The sequence below is a fragment of the Etheostoma spectabile genome, chromosome 8, assembly GCF_008692095.1.
Source record: "Etheostoma spectabile isolate EspeVRDwgs_2016 chromosome 8, UIUC_Espe_1.0, whole genome shotgun sequence".
Lineage (NCBI taxonomy): Eukaryota > Metazoa > Chordata > Actinopteri > Perciformes > Percidae > Etheostoma > Etheostoma spectabile.
The window spans coordinates 28,718,060-28,741,731 of NC_045740.1; the positions used below are offsets into that span (position 1 = coordinate 28,718,060).

At 42.6% G+C, this 23,672-nt stretch overlaps 1 protein-coding gene across 1 annotated transcript in view; it reads right to left on the bottom strand.

Moving 5' to 3' along the window:
- Positions 1 to 8,069: 8,069 nt before the first annotated feature.
- Positions 8,070 to 23,672, bottom strand: part of LOC116694173 (neural-cadherin) — a 100,979-nt gene continuing 85,376 nt past the window's right edge. The window contains exons 27-33 of the mRNA XM_032523709.1: positions 21,962 to 22,145; positions 21,513 to 21,679; positions 18,891 to 19,155; positions 18,099 to 18,282; positions 16,330 to 16,580; positions 9,689 to 9,843; positions 8,070 to 9,042 (exon numbers count right to left, since the gene is read on the bottom strand). Of these exons, the coding sequence (XP_032379600.1) occupies positions 8,476 to 9,042; positions 9,689 to 9,843; positions 16,330 to 16,580; positions 18,099 to 18,282; positions 18,891 to 19,155; positions 21,513 to 21,679; positions 21,962 to 22,145 (1,773 nt within the window). The 3' untranslated portion in view covers positions 8,070 to 8,475. The remainder of the gene's footprint in view (positions 9,043 to 9,688; positions 9,844 to 16,329; positions 16,581 to 18,098; positions 18,283 to 18,890; positions 19,156 to 21,512; positions 21,680 to 21,961; positions 22,146 to 23,672) is intronic.

Here is a 23,672-nt window from a genome sequence, read left to right on the forward strand (position 1 = left end):
CCATTACGGAGGTGCATGGTGGCCCCAAATGGATTCTGCAACAGGACCCAAAACATAAAGCCGAGGTCATTAAGAACTATCTTCAGCGTAAAGAAGAACTAGAAGTCCTGGAAGTGATGGCGTGGCCCCCACAGAGCCCTGATCTCAGCATTATCCAGTGTGTCCAGACTCAAGGATTTGACGAAACCTTCATCTACAGAAGATCTTGGTTAGTTCTCCAAGATGTTTGGAACAACCTACAAGCCGAGTTCCTTCAAAAACTGTGTGCAAGTGTACCGAGAAGAATGGATGCTGTCTTGAAGGCAAAGGGTGGTCACACCTGATAATGATTTGATTTGATTTAGCTAACGATAAGTGGATAAGAGCTAGGTACAGCACCCTTGTGACCCACAGTGCATGTTAGAACTATTAATGGGGATTATGTGATTCCTTTTTTTTCCTAACCCTAAATATAATTTTTGAGTGTTAGAAAACACATAGGATTTTCTGTAGACTCCCACAAAATCAGGCTCTCTTATTTTAAACCTCTCTTATGTTGAATGCAAATGAATCTTCCTCTTTTTTTAATTTCTCCTCCCGCTTTTATAATTTGTGGACAGTCCCTAAATAGTGATTTTCTTTTTTACCTCCCAATTATCCAGATTGAGGGAGATTTTTCTATTTTAACCTTTGGTCTACCTCTTTCAGTATATCATATGACTTTCTTCTTCAAAAGAATGACTGCCTTCTCTCTCTAGTCTATCCAAAAAATCATGACCACACATAAACATCTGCTTCCTTTTTCAAAGAAAATGTTGGAATGGATTTTCATTTCTACGCCATCTGTCATGTGCCCTTGTGAGAATCTCTGATATTATGGATTCCCACTGCCCGTAAAAACAGCAGCCCTTCTCCTGTTGTGTGCCATAAACCATTAAATATTGTACCATAAAGCAATCCAAGATTCTGCACAACATTAAATGCAGTATGGAGGCACGGCAAGGCTGCCACTCTTCTCGGTGAGTGTCTTGTTTGTTACCAATGCCCCAGAATAAGTTTGGTAATGATTCATTGATGTCCATGTGCAAGTGGAAAACAACGTCAGCCCATCTCTGACACGAAAACAGGTTTCTCTTACATCCACTTAGGAACAAAAGACTGTAAGTGAGGTGTAGCATAGTCGCTGCGTCTCCAGCTGTGCAGGGATCACTACAGCTCTCACTCACCCTCCGAGAGGCCGGCCCCTCAGCGGTGACCCCCTCACATCAAACTTGACTGCTCGTGTCCTGTCTGCACGCCGAGTTGTCGTGTAGGCTGTGTCGCTCTGTCACAAGACATGTCCCACATTTGCAGCCGCCATCGTTGGCCAGCAGGATGAGAGCGTCTGTCAGGGGAGCTGACACGCACGCCACTTTACTGGGCGACTGACAGAGGGCCACGCCACACTGTCACTTCTCCCAGATCTATAGCCTGAGGATAAACACGGACAGACACACACACACACACACACACACACACACACACACACACACACACACACACACACACACACACACACACACACACACACACACACACACACAAACACACACACACACACGTTAATAACACAAGAGTAAACAGAGCTGGAGTTTCAGAGACTGACTGACAGTCTGACTGGATGACCGGCCGGGGCTGAGGAAGCTGCAGCTCTGTGTCACCCCTCATTCTTACAATCTCCAGCTGTCACATCAAACACTCTGTTTTCATGTTGCTCCACCTCCAGACTCGGCCCCACCACCTTCCCCCACCCCGCCTTCCGAGATCTCCTCAGATATGTATCCTGTAGTGCAAGAGGATGCAGGCACAGTGTATCACCCACCCTAAGCCCTGAGTAAATTCAGCCTCATAGATAGATGGATAGAGAGATAGATAGAGAGATACTTTATTCACCCCGAAGGATATGTTAGGCATCCAGTAGCAAGACAACCATAACACAACAAACACATATACACACATATCACACATACACAAGAATAAAATAAAAATCACTCACAGAAATGCAATGACCATGATAAGGTGAGATACTATGGTAGACTGTGTGCAATGGTGATAGATATTCATGCTTTTTGTTTGAGAATTTGTTAAGTATTTTCCTGAGTGTTTCTAACTCATGTTACGTCATACTTCTCCTATTCAAAGGGAAATACATTTTCACACCACTATATTAATTGTAAAGCTATAATAACTTAATTTAACTAAAGTCTTCTACAAAAAAAACATGTGATGAGCTTATGAAGTAGAATGAATTGTTATGTACTAAACCTTTACAAAAAAAGTCATGTTGGGGCCCCTTGTCCTGTTGGGGCCCCTTGTCATGCTGGGGCCCCTTGTCATGTCTCAGATGTCTCTGGGTTGTTAGCGGTCCCACCAAAGAGTGATTTCAGAGCCAAAGAGTTAAATATTTCACAAAAAATAGTCCTAAATGAATAAAACGTTCTGTGGCACAACTTTGATTTCACTTATATCCTCCCCCCCATTAATCATCTATGGGTGGTGATGGCACGGTGGATATATCACGTGTCTCTCAGGTGTGGGACACCCGGGTTAGATTCCCACTGCCAAACATCAACCAATGTGTCCCTGAGCAAGACACTTAACCCCTCGCTGCTCCAGAGGCGTGCGACCTCTGACATACATAGCAATTGTAAGTCGCTTTGGATAAAAGCGTCAGCTAAATGCCATTTAATGTAATCTCATGACCCCTCAGACTCCAGTGCATAAGTAGGTAACACTATTCTACAACTAGAATATTTCTTTATGGAAAATATGGATAATACCTGGAAGCTGCTGCCAGCTGCATTACATGCTTCTCCTGAACAGCATTTTCTTTTTTAAATATTTAAGCGCCACCTACTGGTAGAAAGATATCAAATGCTACAGAATTGTTCAGCATCCCCATCTGTATAGCTTTGCTGAATTTGAATACCATAGAATATTACATTAAAGAGAAACTAAATTAGTTGTGTGGGGGTGTTTCATTAATGGCCACAAGGTGGGCTTTTTGGTGCCATGCGTAAAAATGTCATGCACATGCTCATGGAGAAATTGATTTTTTTTTATTAATGTAGTGGGTTGAATTGGTATGATATGATATGTTGCATTCTTGTGTAATATGGCTGTATTTGCAACTTTTTCCAAATTTGGTTGCAATCTGTCTTACTGCAGCAGGCCAAAGGTTAGGAAATACACCAAAATACAAACTCACAAGTTCTGTTAGGGATCATCCAAATATGATATGTAACAGGTTTAATGAAGATTAGATGAAATATAAGCCAAGAGAAGCTAAAAATCCCAAATGTCGGAAACATTGTATAGGTGGAAATGTGCGTGTCCTATAGACTATTAATGAAATCGGCATCATCCAATGAACACATTGTGCAAATGTTATTTATTTATAACGTCACTTGAGTAATTAGCCAAAATGTAAAACATGTAATAACCTACCACATGTTGCGCCATTTCCAGATGTCCATAACAACAATAACTTTATGCACCTGTAGGCCTAGTTGTAGAGATGTTGTTGACACTTTTAATCACATAGACTGCCATTATAAATTGTGATACTTTACCAAATTATCTTACATCACTGAAACATGCAAGAACAAAAAACTAGTACAAGCATATATCTCCTTAAGAAAATGTACATTGATCATTAATAACCGCTAATTCTTACTGGAGGATTTTATAAGCGATAATGATGAAGGGACACAAAAAAGGGTTAGTAATCATTCAAGATCAACATTCTCTTTATTGTCATTTTTATGTGTACTTCCGTACATACAAAAAATGAAATATTGTTACCCCAGCTTGTGTCAGTATAAAACAAGGAAATAAAAATCCTATTCAAACACATAAAATCCAGCATATAGACATATAGGAGGAGCTTGGGCACAGAGTGTTAAAGTGCAGTGGAGAGTAGCAGCTTGTGCAGAATAGCAGCACAGTATGTAAAGTGCAAGTGCAACGCAGTCATGTGTTTAGCCCAAACAAACAAAGTGCAGTTCAGGCAGGTAGCTGCACAGCGGGGAAGCGTGGCAGTGGGAGGGGGTGCAGTCCATTTAAAACCCTAACAGCCTGTGGAAAGTAGCTGTTCAGCATCCTGCTGGATCTGGAGCCGAGGCTCCTGTATCTTTTCTCACACGGAAAGAGGGAGAAAAGGCCGTGGGAAGGGTCTCTAATGATGTTGATGGCCCTCTGAGCACAACGCTGGTTGTATATCTCCAGCATGTGGGGTGGAGGGGACACTGATGATCTTGCTGGCTGTCTTTACAATCATGTTCAGTTCTCCAGGGCTGTACAGCTGCCAAACCAGGAGGTGAGGCCATATGTTGTAACAGATTCCTCTGTAGAAGGTGGTAAGGTGGATGCTGATTTAAATTGAGTGGAGAAGGTGTGGGTGGAAAAGGTGTTAGGATTTTGGTGTATTGCTCTGTTTTCTGTTCCTCCTTCTCTGGTTCTTTGGTTCTGTCTTGTCTTCTCGTGTTTGTGTCCTAATTTCCTCCCTGGGCTTGTGTTGTTCCGGTCTTGTGTTCCCTTGAGTGTCTGCATGTTCTGTTTCCTGTTTTATTTTGATAGTCTGGGTCTGTCTCGTCCTGTCTCGTTTTACTACCTGGTCTCCCGCCTCTGTGATTGTCGTCCCCGCCCTAATGTGATTCACCTGTTGTCTTTAACCTCTGTGTTCCCTTTGTCTCATGTCAGACTGTTTTGTGAGTTTGTGTGGGGTTCGCTGTAGGCCTGGTCCCGTCGGTGTTTGCTCATGGGGACTCTTCCCTGAGATCAGTATTTACTTGAGTCTTTCCCAGTGTCTGTTTTTCCAGTTTTTGTTTTCTCTTTTGACCAGGGCTGTAGTACTCGAGTCCGGTCTTGGACTCAAGACCGTTTTTCTATGGACTCGGACTTGTCTCGGTCTCGGCCACTGGTCTTGCCAGATATGGCTTTTGGTCTTGACCGAGTCCAGGTGTCTTTATTATGTTGATAATAATATTGGAGGGAAAGTGAAACCCAAAATGGTTGTCTTGATACTCTCATGCATACGATTTTTTTTCCTGTCCTGGACTCGGTCTTGACTCGGACTGGAACCTCTTTGGACTCGTTCTTGACTTGGAATCGACTAGTCCTGGTCTTGGACTTGTCTTGGACTCGACAAAGACTTTTGACTTTTTGTTTTTTTGGAGTTGAGACTTTTTTTCCCTGTGTCTTTGGTTTTTGCATTTTGATCCCTGTGATTATTTGGACTCTTTTTGTCAATCTTTCTCCTGCCTGCGTGCATATCTCTGCGTTTGGTCCTCATTCCCTGCTTTGTAACAGAAGGGTTACCTGCCAGGTAGACCCCCCAGGAACTTGATGTTGACTCTCTCCACAGCAGTGCCACCAATGGGCAGGGGCGTGGGATGGTGTTTTAACGCCCTCCTGAAGTCAATGACCATCTCCCTTGTGTTGACATTTAGGTGGAGGTTGTGTGAGCTGCACCATGATGTTAACTCCTCTACCTCCCTCCTGTATGCAGACACATCACCATTAGTGACTGAACCCACCACTTTCATGTCTTCAACAAACTGTAGGATGTGATTGGCGTTGGCAGAGCAGTCATCCATTCATATTTATTACACGGGAAAGTTAAAAATAACATTACATTACAAAATAAACGGGCCTGACTCCGTTCAAAAATTGGTTTTCAGCAGGTTCATGTTCTGCAGAAACATAACATTGAATGTGGTTACAGCACATCAGGACAAACATTTGTCCAGGACATCAATATTGACTAGACAAATTTGGACAACTAAAACAACAATAGGGACAAAGACATTTTTACAAGACATCAGCCTGGGCTACACAAATACAGACCTGGACAATACGTGAGCGATTAATATGATAAGCAGGCTGAACAGCATGGGGCCTCACACACAGCCTTGAGGTATCCCTGTCCTCACCAAGTGCATTTGTCCACCCTGACCGGAAGTTAAGGCTCCAGCTGCGTGTGCTGGAGTCCACCCCCAGACGCCCCAGCGTTCCAACTAACTGTTGTGGACTGATAGTCTTAAATGCTGAGCCAAAGTCAAAGTAAAAAGAGGAGCCTGGCACGTTATTTTTTTTTTTTTTCTCTCTAGGTGTGACAAAGTGAGATGGAGTGCAGTGGAGATGGCGTCTTCAGTTGAGCGGTTAACTCTGTATGCAAACTCCAGAGGGTCTTAATCTGCAGGGACATGGCCTTTGATTTCATGGCTACAGGTGTAAGAGCCACGGGGTGGAAGTCATTAAACAGACTGGGATTGGCTTTTTAGGAACAGGAATGATGGTGGCGCTTTTAAGACAGGTGGGCACCACACCTTGAATAAGCAAAATGTTAAAGATATCTTTGAGTTGCTGAACACACCACTTCACCACACGCCAAGGGATGTTGTCAGGCCCAGCAGGCTTGCACGCGTTGACGGCAAATACTTTTTTATCTGACCAGCTGTCACCTGGATTACCTGCTTGTTGGGTCTCTGTATTTGTCCCTCAGGTGCTGTTGCAGTTTCCTGGTGTCCCACATGATGCTGCTGCTGCTTATGGACTTAAAGTGTCCTCTAAAGGCTGAGCAGTCAATAACATCTAATTTTATTGATAAATAATGGCAATCACATTACCCCTTACTTATTTAGGGTACCTTTTTGCTCTTCTTCTCAAGAACATCCTGCTCACAATCACACCTAGAAGCTGCCCAGTAAAACCTCAGACTGATCTGTTGGCTAATGAGCAGATCTGCTGGACCAGTTGGGGGTTCAGTCTTCTGGGAATTTAAAACTGTAGCCTATCAACACTAATGAAGCCAGAGAAACTGGTAGGCATGCAGCACCGAAGCCCCATAGAAAATTTTGTTTTGAATTCCAATTTTAGACTCTACTATGCATCTGCTTACACTGGTAATGGGTCGGAAATACTGCAGCAAGTGAAATCTGAATTTTTAATGACCACTCATAATGCATACAGTACTTGAGCAACTTTTAATAAATTTTAATACTTGATGCCAGAAACAACCATGAACTCGTTCAAGGATCCTTAGACCCCGTTTTGTGTGTACTGTAAAACTGAAGTAATGAGCTGCTGTTTGTATCAGGCGTGGTGCCAGTAGTTCGCCAATAGGTGGCAGTGTGCATTCACGCAACACATTTATCTCTGAGCAGATTATTAAACAAGACTGAATCACAGGGATTATTGAGCAGTAATATTAATCACCACATAGAGAAGCAGATGTACTGCAGTAGGAATTTAGTGATGGTCTTTGAGCTCACGCAGTGAGGTCTGCTACTTTATACAATTCATGAATAGATAGGGGAAAAAACTTTCAGGGAGCCAAAAGCATCCTCTTTGCCTGCATATCTCTTATGATGCATTATGTAGATGGACTGAACACAGACATCAAGACCATCATGTGCTTAAAGCCGCTCCGTGTGCTTCCCCAGCGGCTCGCTCCAGTGTCACAGCTGTTTGGCTCCAGTAATGCCGGCTAATGAAGTGTGGTGTAGGGCGTCCTGCTGGGGCACCCCCCACCCGTTCATACTGGAGACTCTCAGAAGCTCAGGTGAGAAGATCTACCGGCTCTGGACATAAATGATTCATCTTGAAAATTGACTTTGCTCTTCTCTCCAGAGGCTCTTGTTGCTGGTAATAGTGAGCAAATAGTGTGTGTGTGTATGTGTGTGTGTGTGTGTGTGTGTGTGTGTGTGTGTGTGTGTGTGTGTGTGTGTAAAATAAAATCTGTTCCAGTCTATTTCTCAGTCATCCTAATCACCAGGAATAAAGGCAGATGCGCTAGAGATATCTAGGAGTATTCATCTATAACAAAGACATCTTGCTTTACTGCGTGTTTGCTGTATTTGTTGAGTAAAAAAAGAAAAAAGACAGCCTGGCAAACATTTGATGATGAAAGTTGGCTTGAACTTCAAAAAGGATAGACGCTCACTAATGTGAACTGGTGTATGGACAAGATCGAGCTAGAAATATTATCAAAGATCATTATTTATTTAAAAGGAAATAGAGAATACAAATGAAACAAAACACATGTTTTTAACATAAATGATTTCATGAGTCATTAACGGCAACGAGAGTTCAGTCCTCTAGCGGAAAACTCATTTGCAGTCTTACTCGGAGACATTACCCTTATGAGTTTTATGACAACATGAATAGCTTTGACACAGGGCGCTTCCGAGAAATGCTTTCTGTGGAGTAAATACTGTACAGTAAACAATACATCACATCTGATCATTCATCGGTAAACATCTTTTATATCAAAGAACTGTAATGTTCAAAGTTTCATCAATACAGTACATTTAGACTTCACATAGACCCTGGGCAACCTCCCAGTCTCAGAGTATTTCACATTTAATTATCTCCCTTTGGAATTCCACCAGCCGCGCCTACTGATTTTAGTGTTGCTCTTCTGCAACCTTCAGTTCTGTTTCTCACAGTGCTGCCTCACCCACTCTTCTCGCAGTTCAGCTGCCCTCTGCTCTCCTTCAGTTTGTCTTTCTGGCCCTCCGGAGCCTTGGAGTCGCCTCTCAAATCGCCAACCACGGCTCGGAGGGTTTTGAACCTGTCCATCCGGGTGCTCTGGGCCGCCTGAAGCCTGACTTCTGAACCCTGAGATGCACTGAGGGAGCTGAGGGAGCGCACCGCCGCCAGGCCACGCTCCTTTCCGGACGCGCGGCGCGGTGTGGTCATGGTGCCGAGCTCCCCCGGGCCCTCCATGTCCCTGATGACCTCACACAGGTAGCGGGCCAAGTCCTGGCTGGAGAAGGACAGGGTTTTCTGGGAACGACGGAAGGTCAGAGGGGACGTCGGGGTTTCTGTCTCTGAGGGGGGGATTGCCAGACGCAGGGCGATAGCTGCGCTGCCATTCCCATTACACACCCCCTTTTTGTTGTTGTCCTGGGGAAGTTTAGTCTGCGGGTAGGAGATGATGCTTTGTGGGTAGCTGTAGCGGAGGGACTGTGCTGGGCTGGGCTGGAGGGAGCGCTGCAACTCCACCATATTAAAGGCATTCTGTGAGACCAATAGACAGAATGAAGGAAGCACAGAAGAGAAAAATAGATGGGTTTTATCCCCTGTATAATTTTTATTTGGTATTTTAAGAGATAATAAACAACACCATTGCCACATGACACCAATTTGTGCACAGAGCTTTGTAGCTAAGTTAGTGCCTCCGCTTGCAAATTAACCTGTTCCTAAGACTAAGATCTACTATGAAGAAAGGGATGTTGGCATCAACAGCACCATTGATCAGCCAAGGAATTCCTTATCTGATTGCAGAGGGGGTGAAAATTACCAGCACTATTAAAACACAGGCATTAACAGCTACTGGGTCTACTTGCTCCGTTTCAACTAATTGACTCACATTCCTAGATCTCCAGGGAGCTGATATTTGGTTTTCATTTCAGCACCAACAACTGCTGTTTTCTATCAAATGCCCCCTGTTTGCTGGTTTAGCTTCTGTCCTATCCTATGTGTATTCTTATCACTTTTTAAAAAATCCTGAAAAATAGCATGATGACATTTAAAACAGGTTTCAAAAATGGAAATGAGAGCTGAAAGCAGTGCACTGTTTTTGTTTACTCTCCCTGCCTTTCTCTTAAATACCAGAGTGTGTGCGTGCGTGTGTGTGTGTGTGTGTGTGTGTGTGTGTGTTTACCTGGTCCTGCTCCCCTCCACCTTCCTCGTCGTAGTTTAGCACATTTTCCCTGATGTCCTCCCACTCGCCGTGGTGTGCAGACACATGGTACACACCCTCTTTCAGGCCCTTGTGTCTCCTCCAGCAGGAGTAGAGGAACAGGCCCAGCATCAACACTGAGGGGTGCCAGAGAGCAGGTTAACACAGCAGGAGCACACTCACATAATTAAAAGGACATACTGAGCAGATAAAACAATCTAGGGGTGTGAATGAAATGGACAACGGGAGCGTAAAGTGATGATATAAACACTGAATTACTTGGCACTGGCTGTACTATTCGATTTGTGTTATTCATCAGATGTAAAATAACACCATCCCTCTCAATGAATAGGTAAGACCCACTCAATTTTTCCATCACATTAGTTAAGAACAGAACAATCCGATGCACCGACTGTACAGTTAAGGGAAGGGAACATACACGGAAACAGAGGCACCGCCTTTGCACCTTTTCCCATTGCTGGTGCATTCCTGTTTTACTGTCTTATCAAAGACCACAGTTACTTGGAAACCTATTAACTGGATTTGTTCTCCTGCCAGCTTAAACTCAGAGCCTCGGAGGCTCTGCTGAACGTGGAGAGGAATGCTGCGGGAGCCGAGCAGAAAAGGTCCTGAAGCATACACATCAATCACAGCTATTGTGTGCTGAATTATACAACGTGCTGGACTGACCTTTAAAGTACATTAATCTCAACCACTATTTTTCTCCCATCCCTCTCTCTCTCTTTCTCCCTTCCTCACTATCTGTTTATACTAGGTCACTCTTACTTTTTTATCTCCGTAATTCTTTCATTTGTCTCTTTGCATCAGAGCTTCCCTCAGTCTTCCTTCGGTCTTCCCTCTTCTCTTCCCCGCTCATTAAGTCTCTCCCGGATCCTGTTTTTCAGTCCCTCCCTGGCCTCTGTCTGGCCTCAGCTTTTATCTCTCACACTAGATGGGATCCATTTCAACTAGAATGGTTTTATATGGCGTGTGCTAAGGATCGGTTTAATTGGAAATCTTCTGAGAAATGCAAAGTAATCACATTAGTCTGGATTTTTAAAGTAATTGCTTTGAAAGATATACTGCACCAACGGCTCTTTGGAGTCACACTAACAGGAAGGTATGCATAAACAAAGACAAAAAAAATTATAAAAAAAACTCCCCAGGAGCTAATCTCCGCTAAAGAAAAATGCTATCTCAATTAAAAATCATCATCTCTATTTATTCACCTACTGGAACATCTTCCACACCTCAGCTACTGCACTTTTCTATGCTGTTTTTATGTTGGATAGAAAAAGCGAGATTGCAAGCTCCCCCTCTTGCTCCTGAGCTGGCCATCCTCAGTGTGGGTTAGGGGACAGAGTTGTATTGATCAGCTGATCCGGCTCGTTCACCGCTGTGCCACAGCGCCCTCGCAGAAAACACCGGAATCTCGATGAGGCCCGGGGCCGACCGAACGCTGGCCCTCTGTTCCACCTTCAGAATTACCGGCTCGGAGGTGCTGCCTATAGACCTGCACTCACCTAAACCCTCAACACCACCTGGGCTGATACTCTACACATAGAGGGAGGGAAGTCAATATACAAAACACACACACAATTAGGGCCAGGTAAACAAACACACAAACTAGTTGCCTTCTGAAAAACTTTGCCAACCACCACTACTGTACTACTCAGAGTTGTGTGTGTGTGTAGCTACATTTCTGTGAGATCAATATCACTGAGGGTGGAGAACAAACATCTCAGTCATTCATCATGTTTCTGCCTCTCTGCCCTCTAACCGTGACTATGAGCAAGGCATTATGATGTTGATTGTGCATTTGAATAAATGACCAGCAAACAACTACAACGCAGCTTGATCAAAACACTCAACTCATTCACTGGAGCTCCCGTCTGAGGTTAATGAGACAAAAATGAGCTGCGAGATTGAACGTCAATGGGAGTTTAGGGGGAAAGAAAACTGACAAATGAGTAGGAGGAAATGAGACAGATGAGAGATGGGAAAGAGTTGAGAAAATCATTTATTTATAAGTCTTTCGCGGAATAAAAAGTGCAGGCACTTTACATGATCGCTTGGCATCCAGAGCCCATATGGGAAGATAATTTATTCGATTCTGCAAAAAATAACAACAGAATGTCGGATTTGGTGCTGGACTAATGAGGCATGGTCAGACATCCCCTCATCTGGCTCTGTCAATAAGCACAGGCTCAACTCATATTCTGGTTGGTGTGTTATGGCTTATGTAAAACTTAATAATGGATGATCATTTTAACTTTTAATGCACGTTGAGGCAGAGAAGGAGTCCCCCTTTAATTTAGCACCCAGCTAGCAGTCTCGCTTTTTTTTTATGGTAGTGGTTCCTGTGGTGATGAGGGTCATCATTAAACAACTATATATTGAATAACAACCTATTCAATAAACCACTGGTTTAATCTTATTGCCACATTCAGGACCGTTGATCATGGGGTAAAACTGATTTGTCTTTTGATTTCAGGTTGAGAGAAATAATTGTTTAGCTTATTTTATTCACTTTTTCCAACGTGTGAAAATGTAATTACAGTCATCAAAGAGAGCTCTTTCCAATTTGAAGTATATTATAAAAAAAACCAGTGATTCTACTGTATGTGAGGTGAAAAGTCAGCGAGCAGCCGACAGCTGGCAAGCCACTATAAATTGACTGTGCCTTTCTTTAGTTAGCATTCTAGCCACACATGAATTTTCATGAAAAATGCCAAGGCCGCACTTTATCATCTTTGAATTAATTATCAAATATTGAAGACCGCTTTATGCGTTTCACTCTCAAGTGTCAGAATAACTGATGTCCCAATACTAGCCACATGCCCTGGAGGGAGTGTTGAGTCAGTTATAGAAGGCAGGGACAGTGTATTGAATTGCCCAAGCGTTTTATAAGCCGGTCTCTGACAGGAAGACTCATAAACAGCAATGTGGCCCTACAGACGGCAGTGCAACAACATACAAGCCACTCACACACATGCGCACACATTTGTCCTTCTATCTTTGTAAAACCCCCCAAAATGTCCTTAGCTATAAAACTAACACAATTAGCTCATCTCTGTCCTCAGCCTTAACAAGGACAGTTCATCTTTCCTGTAGAGATATCGATGCATATACATTTAAAAAGGCCCCGCTGGCAGCAGATGTGGGTAGATATTACATTTTGATCCTATTAGACCACAGCTCATGACACCATCAACTGTGCAATTTTATTAGACTGTTTACGCAAGTGGGTCAACAGCACCTAACTGGTTTGAGTCTAGAGCTGAGGCATGAGCCGGTTCATTGATTAGTCAGTCAACAGAAAATGGATCAGTTACTATTTTGATAACCGATTAACCGCTTCAGTCATTTTACAAGCAAAACTTTGAACAGTCCCTTGTTCAGATCAGCTATTTTTTTAATTTCTTTTGAAACACTCTAGACTGAATATCATTGGGTTTTGGACTTTTGATCTGAACAAAGTATTTTTTTTTTGGAAGATGTTGCCTAAGGCTCAGGAAGATGGACATGTAAAGAGAATAAATACAAGATTTATCATAGAAGTGCAGTGTTATCCTAAAACCAATGACTAATTGACTAATACACAAATCCATCCTCTCAATCAGATCCTGCCCTCTCTCTGCCTGTAGTTTCTCTTTATTTTCTGAGTGTGGGATGTACGTGTGTGTGATGTTTATGTCCGTTAGCAAAGACAGGCCAATAACAGCGTGCAGGATGTGCAGCTCATCCTCATTCCCCTCAGTGTCTCATACTGATGCCCATGTTTTATGACACAGACAGGATGAAGCTCTGCATTCACTCATAATCCGACAATACACCTTCCTCTGGAGGTGTGTGTGTGTGTTTATTAGTGCTTTGGAACATAACCGCTGTGAAACAATCATAAAATGACATTGTATGCCTCTAAATCACTAATAATTTAATTTAAAGGTACAATATGCTGCATTTAAAAAAAAGATGTATATATCTATACAAAAGTAGTCCCTGTCAATCATCACTTATGACCCACTAGAAGTGTGTGGGGGTGTCTATCTGCGGAGACCCTGCCTTCTGCCTGTATTTTCTTATTTCTCTTGTATTTTGCAGTGTGTAGGTAGATTTTGGGTGTCAGTAAAGAGCCTCTGGCCCCCAAATATATATATATGTGTAGCCTGTTCTTATTCCAAAGTCCGCCCCTTTGTAACGCCTCTTGGCGTCTGATACTGACGCACAGGGCACCCAAATCTTCTGTTCGATACAAGGTGCTGTGTTAGATGATGAGAACGGGTTGTTACATTGCAGTTACTCGTGTGTGTTCTCATGTGCTTCGGTGTGTTTATTTGTGCTATGGAACGCGACAGCCGTGACACAATCAGAAAATAACATTTTAGTCTTCTGCTTTGTTCTCGCTAATGCCACTACCTCTCTTCATTCATTCTTTAGCTCACTTTACAACTCACTCTCTCCCTCTAACTTATGCATTAAATGGGAACATTTTAACATCCCTCCCTTGATCTGAGGCGCAATGATGAAATGCATCCCTCAGCCATCTAGAGACGAAAGTGAGACAGTTATCGTTAGACTGTCATCTTATATGGTTTGTAATATTAAATCATAAGCTTTCATTACATTTTAATTATTATATTATGCATTATATGAGTTGTATGAGTTATTACATTTTGAGTTGCTACAATGCAAAGAAATATAAAGCGGTTTTGACGTGCGTTATTCAGCTGAGAAATATATTTTGGAAATTATTTTTGAAGTACTACAGAACTGGAAAAGGTCATCCACGTATTCATACCTTCTCGCTTGATAAAAAACACACTACTCAGCCATAAGTCATAAAACTCAAAACTTCATAATTCAGCAGCTATGCTCTCAACAGGCACTACGAAGAGAACACATAACCCTCAGCTTAACCTATTGATTTCAAGATTCTACTCCTTACCTATGAAGCAGTCGGTGATCGGGCTCTGCCTGGCATACGTTTCTGAAACTACGACCACTTATATGTCAGAAAGCAGCCTTAGATCATCCTATAAGTCAGTCTTCAAAGGGAGGTTGTTTCTTTTTCAGTGAAGGCTCTCACACTCCCACACCCATGGTTTGCCATTTCAGACTTTACTTTGAAATATTTCATAAAATGTTTCACTCTCACTTGATTCTTTACTGCACATACCATCATCATCATCTTATGAATTGAACATTTTATTTATATTTCTGCCTTAATTTGGTGCTTTTGGTTTATCTATTTTTTTTGAAAGCTTTAATTGTTTGATGTCAACAACATGACGCATAAAGTTTAAGTGAATCAATTAATTTGCCCTTCTTTTTTGATTTAATAAATACAAAATATCTGATAAAAAAACAGGTTTTCATAATCATACCTGTTATTCAGCCCCATTGAGGCTTTGATTTAATATTTTCACTGGTGGGAGCATCTCTCATTTATAATGTGCACTAGCCAATGTGTCAATCAAAGGCCACACTTACAACTTAATGACAATAAAGGCATTCTATTCTATTCTATTCTATTCTATTCTATTCTACTGGACTCTGTGCTTTGCAAACTACACGCTGTATTATATGTGGGAATGTGCTGTGGTTAGTTTTACATTCAGTTAAAAGATATGTCATAAATTATTCCTCAAACATACGTCTGTTGGTACTTGCCCTGTTTGCTAATATTCTGTTTTTATTGCATGCCACTCGCTGAATAAATCTCTGACCACAGGAGTCTTGCCCCACGAGTGTCCATGTTATGGAGACAGACCAATGAGACAGACCTTAACCGACAGTATATCTCACCCTTAGCTTAGAGTTACCCTGGAATGAACTTAATTAAAGTAGGAGACATTCAAAAGCTGTCCTTGGTTTGGCAGTTTTACAGTACTTGATGTACAGTGATCCCGATTAAAGCTTCCAACAGTGTACATAGTATCAAAGTGCACATTATGGACGCATTCACGGGGACTTGGGAAAACAGAAATGTACACAGAAATGTGCAAGAAAAATCCCATCAAGGCAGTAAAAAGCGTGGATGGTGGAAAATAAAATACGTTGGACGGATAAAAAGTAAGGCTGAGAGGGAAATTGACTTCTGAAGTCAGAGTGTAACATTGGAAGAGACAGGGGACAAAGAAGTGATGAGAAATATAGAAAAACACATAAAGAAACTCCCCGATTCTCCGGGGACTTTTACAGCCTCCTCGTGAATCACAAATTAAGCCATACAATGTTTTCCTTCCTGCTTCTCTTCCAGTTTTGTTTCATGTTTCCACCAACCTCCAATGCACAAATCCCATTCTGGTACAACTCAAGTGATCAATACGGCTACAAAATATGTGTACTGTATGTAAATATCAAAGAACCAAACGTGTGGAAAACAAATGACAGCGGATGTTACAGATGAAAACCAAACATAATGAGAGGAGATACCATGAAGATGAGAACAAAGCAAAGTAAAAAAAACAAAAAATACAAGATGAAAGTCAATGAATTGAAGATGAAAAAGGAAGAACGTGGAAGACAAAAACATAAAGAGTACATCCGAAGAGATGTTGACATCTGAAGATGAGTGTTGGGTTACCACAGGTAGAAGAGGACATATTCGCCATAGCTACCTAGAAAGGCCATGACACAGATACTGATGGCGAACATGGAGCTGAGGCTGAGGCTGTTGCTGTCCTCGTTGTGGATCATGGTGAGCATCACCTCGCAGTGGCGTCCCCGGTAGCCCTCGCTGCAGCGGCACGAGTAGCGGGACGGCGAGTGAGGCACGCAGGTGCCGTGGCGGCACGGCCGGCTGGCGCACAGCGTGTAGACACACACTTTTCCCAGGGAGCTCTCTTTGGTCATGTGACCTGGAGGGCACCTGTGCAGAGAGGAGACAGTAGTGTGAAGCAAAGACAAGAGGCGTTTGGCGAGCAGTCAGATAAAAGGAGCATGGAATACTACAGAGCTATGACACCTAAGCTGGGAGTGTAAAAAATGTATCAGTTTTCAAAGTTATGCTCTTTGAAAGTTACAGAGTGTGGACTGTGGTGTAAAAAAAAAAAAAAAGAGAAAAGAAACTGAGATCTAACATTGGCTTTGCAGTAGTAGTCCCATGGTATATTTGTACAAAACATCCCCTGAATTTTATTCCCCCCCCCCGCCACGTGCTTCTCCCAGTCCTTTGTAACCTGGGGCTGTGCTGCAATCACATAATATGGATATCCACCCGCAGTAAAAAGTTCCACACTGTTTCGGAGGCTTGAAATCACAGCCAGGAGACTCTGTGGTCCTGCGGAGTTTAAAGGGGCAGCCGAGACTGAAAGTCGCTGCTGTTACACACTATTCTCTCAGGCTGACACACACAGTATAACAGGGCTGAACTCAGCCAAGCTGCCATCTGGTGGACACTCTGATTTCTAGTGTGTTGTAAAATTCTGATCCGACTAGTATACATGTACATAGATGTATGTTTGGTCTGTTCTATGTGCATATGGATTCTTGAATTGTAACCAGTGATTTCATTATTGTTAATAAATGCTTTACTAATGTTTTATAGATCATTTATATGCCGTTGTTGAGATAACTTTAGGGTTGCTAGTTGCACACATTTAGGTGAATTATCATTAAGAAATACTCATTAATTCAACTTTCTAAATTTTCTTCCTTTCTTGCAATGGTCAGTAAGTCATATGCAATAATAAATAAATAATTCAACAATCCAGCCAGTATGCAGTTGTACAGTAAATGTTAATAAAATAAAGTCATTAGTTACAGCTTATAATTAATTTCCAAAGACTAGCGCTTGAAAGTCTCTTGAAAGTTGTTCCAAACTTTATTTGAAAAAAAAGAGAAAAGACTAACGGTGAAATCCTTTGTTGTTGTTTATTTGTCGCTGTTTTTGAATTGTTTTAGCTTATTACTTGTAATGTAAAGCCCTTTTTACACGTTGTGTCATGATTTTCAAGGCTGTTAATATATTGTAGTTTTGGACCAATGCGCCTGCAATCCGGTCACAGATGATTTGTCTTCTTTGGATCTTTTTCTGTTATATGCTGCTTTGAAAACTCATATACATGCTGATTCCCAGAACTTGTTTATTGCAGGCAAAATATAACAACTAGCATTAAACCTAATGGGACAGGGTAAAGTGCCCTTCCAAAATATTACATTATTCCATCTACCTGCTGTAGGAAATCCACACAGGGTGCGTGGGTCTTAATGTTGTTTCTTTTTACAACTTGCAAGTTGAGTGCTGGCGTTACTAATTGCATTAAGCAAGGCTGTGGTTTGCAGTTCTTTTCTCTGAATGTGTGAGTGAGTGTGTACAGAACGTGCCCGCATACTGTCAGGTACCATTACCACCCTGGGTTATTTATTCTTTATTTATTTACAGCACCTGCACTCGTGGTGTCTCCATAGGTCCACGCAGACCAAGGGAGGGGAGCAGTGATGTTTCCCGCAGGCGTCTGAAGAGCAGCCGGCGGAGACTCCCTGCAAAGTGACCACCTGAAGCCCCTTTGAAGGCTGCTCTCGACCCAGAGGGATGGAGCGGCCGTTAAACCTCACATCTCGCAAACAGCCTGGTGGGGAGCCCAAAAAAAAAAGAGGGCGAGAAATAAAAAGAGTTTACAATGCCAAAAGACACACTAAGACACCAGTCCTCCGGCAAAATGTTTTATGGACACGCATTTACGCCGTGGCAGGGGTGTAAAGTCAAACACGCCGACATGTACGCATTGACACTCGTAAACAAACTCGCTGACACACCTGCAGACCAACTCACACTTGAGCTCTCACACATGCAAACACACAAATAGCCCAGGGCTAAGCTGTCAGCATTGGCTTCTCCTTTTTTTTGCCGAATATTTTCTCTGTTTGTTAGTTTGCTCACTCTGTGGGAAACATGAGGTCTAACACATCATTTAGTGACTCACTTTCTCTCATCTGCTTGAAACTAAGGAATGAAAACACCTTTGGGCCAGGTTGAGAAATGTAGAAGCAGCGATGAGCGGTAAAAAAACACTGAATTGTCCATTGATCCAAGTTAACTGGGAAGTCCACTCCTTTGAGTATTTGTTTTCCAATTAATCTATTTACAAATTACGTTATTTCACCTCTTCCCATGTTTTTTTCACTAAAACATTAATTATTCCGTTTCCTCATTCAGTCCCATTAAACTGAAACCTACCGAGGAAGCTCCGGTTGTGTCCCGAGGGAAAAGAGTTTCCGAGCATCACCACAGAAGGGTCAATAATGATCTCCTGACTCCGACCACGGGAGGCCGTGACCTCTCGTCGCCCCCCACCTCCGTCCAGTCGCAGGGTGAACTCTCTGCCATACCGATCCAGCTCCACCTCATGCCACTCTCCATCACTGACGCGATGGTAGGGCAGTGTCAGGTTGTAGTCTCCATCTCCGAGGTTGTAGAAAACAGCCAGCACACCCTGAATAACCTAAGAAACAAGAAATAAGACTTTTGCGTTGATGAAACCGAAATAAGCTGGGCTGTTATGTCATCAATCCAACACAATCTGTGTTTGTGAAAGTTTCAAGGCTTGGAATGGATGTGTGAATACAAATGTAAAACGGGGTGACACAAATTCTAAACTGACAGACCTGGACTCCTGCCACATTGTGCTGTGTTGATGGGCAAAAAAAGAGATCTTGAGCATAACAACATCATAAGAAGTAGACCAGCTCCCGTGGTGAAAGAAAAGGCAGCAAAGGTTGGGCCGGACAAGAATTGTTAGGGTTTAACTACCAAGAACAGACTTTCTGTGGTGAAACTGCAACTAAAAAAAAGAAAGAAAATGGCATGAAAATTTCAGTGATAAAAATTTATTTAGCAATTTTTGCTGCTATGATGCTTTTGCAGAGCTGCCGTACACATGGCTGCGTGGCAGAAGCCGGAGTCATCCCGAAGGGAAGGGATACAAGAAACAACAATTATCTTCAGCAGTTAAGGATGAGCGAACACAATGGACCAAACCAATGAGGGGCTCCCATAACTGCAGCTTGTACATGTCCAAAGCTTAATTGGAAACAGTGGGGCAAGATAATTCACATTCGGCCCAGCCAGCATTAACTATTGCTCCCTCAGCATGGGCATCTCAAATGCATCTCCCCCACTGGACACACACACGCGCACACACACACACACATGCACGCACGCACACACATACATTCACCGTAAAAGCTGACTATGCTCTGCCCGATGTTGCATCCTACCCTCAAGTCCACAACAAAAATGAGCAAAGGACAAAGGACTCAATCAATACTCAGGAAAAATCTGATTATATAAAGTCTCTGCAGCACCCCCAGAGATCTACGCAATCACCATTAAGCCGAAAATGTTCAAGTGTATTTCTGAAGTCTGCATTTGTTATAGAACTTTTTCAAACTCAAATCACAAAGAAAATAAAAATTAAAAAAAGAAAAACACAAAAGGCTATGATTTTACAGTTTGACTTTTCTTAAGGGTCACTGGGCTTTGACAAAGTAGTGCATACCAGTCGCTCCAAAAAACTGCTTCACAGAAACCAGATAAATGTTTTCTTTACAGAGACACCATGCTCCTTGGAGAGATCCATGTTGTTTATACCCAGCTAGCCCTTGGTAACCTTTGTGTGAAAGTGGGGTTATTTATTCAGTGTGCACTCTATCCCATATCTACCCTGAGGAAAAAAAGGGGAGAGAGACAGCACTTTAAATTAGGGCTTGTTGTCGGCAAACACACCAGGCTTGAGCTGAAGTGTTTCTAAGAGCTTTGAGACAACCAGGCTGAAAATGCTTCAGTGTACCGCCGCAGACAGACATCAGATGTTTTATACAGCTCACCAATTCAGCTCCAGAGAGGGTTTCACTGAGAGGCTTCACAGCCAGCCTACAGTAAAGGCTACAGCCTTTTCCTCTTCCTGTCACAGTGGGACTGCCACAAGAAAAGAGGACAACATTGTTTTTCCTCATGGAGTGTAAAGACCCAAAGAAGAACAAGAGATGGGGTCGCTGCCTTAAACAACGCTGTCTAACTAATGACAAGTGCAAAGACAAGATGTTTTCAAAGACAGACCAGTGGTGTGGAATATACCATAACGGAGACAGGTTCACTGCGATCAGCTGACCTGTGAGTTGTCCAAAAGTGACAGTCTTAACAGAGCCATTTACTCCAAGGTGCTGTTTTCACTCTTCCTGTCAGTCAATGGGATGAAAGGTCTTGACGAAACACTGGCTTCATATCCACTCAGGAATGTGTCGGGCAGGAGAGCCATGCGATTATGAAGGTTTGTCAAAGTGAGGGAGACCTGTGTCCTAAAGAAACACTTGAGTGAGCACCACTCCACACCAGTTGTGGCAAAGCTAGCAACATGCACGCAGAAATGACTTTGAGCTCACCACTTGAAGCAAGCTCTCTCAAAACCCCAGAGCAGGGCAGGTGATCTGGCCTTCACTTTGAGAGTACTCTGCCCCCAAATAACAGAGTACTCAGTTGCTTTCTCGTCGTATTGAACTCTGCTTGAAACATCAACCAGAAACAGAAATAACCTTGAATAAAAGATGCCTAATTTCTAAATCAGCAGCCTCTCAATAGCAGCATTCTTCAGACTTACTGAAAGACCTTGTTGTGGACATGCATATGTCAATCACCCAGCCCCCTCAGTATCCACCCATATGTCTCAAACCCTGATATTACTCACTCTCAGCCTGACAAGCATTTTCAGCAATCATTGTCCAGGCTCTAATTATCATCTTAAGGCCCACAGACAAGACAATCAGCTATCAAGGTGGAGGGGAGTGACCGGTCGTGACTCACCTCTAAGCGTAGGTATTCGTTCTGCTCCTGGGAAAGCAGGCTGAGGATGACACCGGCGGCAGCACGTGTCCGAACCCCGACCTGGACTCTCGTCTGTCGCGCAGGCAACGACCACAGGAGCTGGAACTGAATGTGGCTCCGCCCGTCAAAGGAGAACTCTGGAGCCACTTGTCAATCAAAGACACACAAGGCTTGTTTAATTATTTGAGCTGTCATTTAAAATATGCCAAGATTGCACAACGAGGCCGTGCTGTTCTGCAAAAGCACTTTATGTGAGGGGAGGTTGACTTCCCACTGCAGCAAAGTGATGTTTTAGAATGCAGAATCTCCCATATGTCCCAATTAAATTGCACACTTTGAGATACTTCAAATCCCCAACTCAACTAAGATCTCACTGTGCTTTCCTATAAAAGCTCAGGGTTCAATTAAAAGCAAATGTATATGCTCACCATGATCACACTGAGGCCCTGTAAACCCCGGTTCACACAGGCAGCTGTAGGAACCCCACTCGCTGTGACAGCGACCCCTCCTGCCGCAGGAGGACAGTTGTTCCATGTTGGCGCAGTGATCATCAATAAGAGAGCAGCCTGGCACAGTGTTGGAGGACTCAGCTGGGGAACCAAGGTCATATAGCTAAAGGAAGAAGGAAAACAACTCAGTGACAGGAAGTGAAGGAAAAAGCTGTATGTCTCTGTCCTCGCAATAACAGCTGAGGGAATGGGAACGGGATTGCAGGTTGAGAAAGAAAATTGAATCTTATGATTAAATGTAAGATACTATGAACGGATATCTGATTGACGATCGCTCATGATACATTGCATCTTGATTTATGTAATTGATCACACGCAGGGGAACACGTGCAAAATAAGAGATGTAACCTAAAAGAAACAAGAATACTGTACACATTATGAACATGAAAAATAAAAAGTGCTACACACCATACGTGTATAGTATGACAGTATATAATAAACACAAATGATTAAAATAATGTCACAAGATTCTTGAGTTGTAATCAATACATAAATGCTCTTGAGAAATGGAATGAGCCGGCGGGTAAGTTGTCTTCTGTCAGCAGACAGCAGTGTGCCGTGTAGCAGCATGACAATGAGGTTAGTGCACTTTTAGTAGCAAAACTTAAGTGTGTGAAGTCTTTCAGTGTGAAGATAACTGTGCAGAACAGTTGTCAGTGACTTTTAACACAGTAGTTGCTAGTTGCATTGATCTTGTGTATACTTCCACTCTAGGGCTGCACGATTATGGCCAAAATGATAATCCCGATTATTTTGATCGATATTGAGATCACGATTAATCATCACGATTGATTGTTGATTTGAACCGAAACAAATTTTATTGTCACATAGGCTATTTATAACTGCTTTCACGTCCATATTGTGCTACATTCGTCTTATGTTGAAGTGGTATGCTGTACATACATACAGCTCCAACACATGTAAATAAAAATGATCTATCTGACATAAAAAGCCTAGGATATATATATAAAAAAATGTATCTCTGAGAAAGCTCCTTCCCTTGTTTTCAACCAGAACTGATTAAAAGAGCACGGGAGAGAGGGGGAGTGCGTTGGACGTAGTATATGCTACTCACGGAGTGACTGCTGACTCATTATGAATGGGTCCAGCACCGGTTGAATGGCGGGTCAGTGAAGTTACACACCTTGTGTGTTTTAAATGTCCGTCTCACACACTATTACTCTACGAACTGAAGTTAGTCGCATTCAATAACTTCTTCTGTGTTTTTCACCGTGGCCGCCGCAATAGCAGAGTTACCAGCGGAAACACTGGTTTAAATACAGGTTTGCCTCTCATGCTTAACAATATACAGCTGTATATAATAATAATAATCAAAACTGTGGACAAATGTCAATAGTATGGACTGGACGCATTCCTGCCATGGTTTTCCAGTGATTCCGGTGGAGGTCCATTTTAAGAATTATAATTTAATAATTTATACTCTTTAATGAAATTACAATTTACTGTTGTTATTACACACTACACACAGGCCTGAAATACACAAACATGCTCAGGTCCTATACCTGCACTAATGGAGAGATGTCAGAGTGAGTGTGCTGCAACTGCTGAACGCGGTTGAAGGGGGTTTGGTAGCTTACTCAAGAGCACCTTGGCAGTGCCCAGGAGGTGA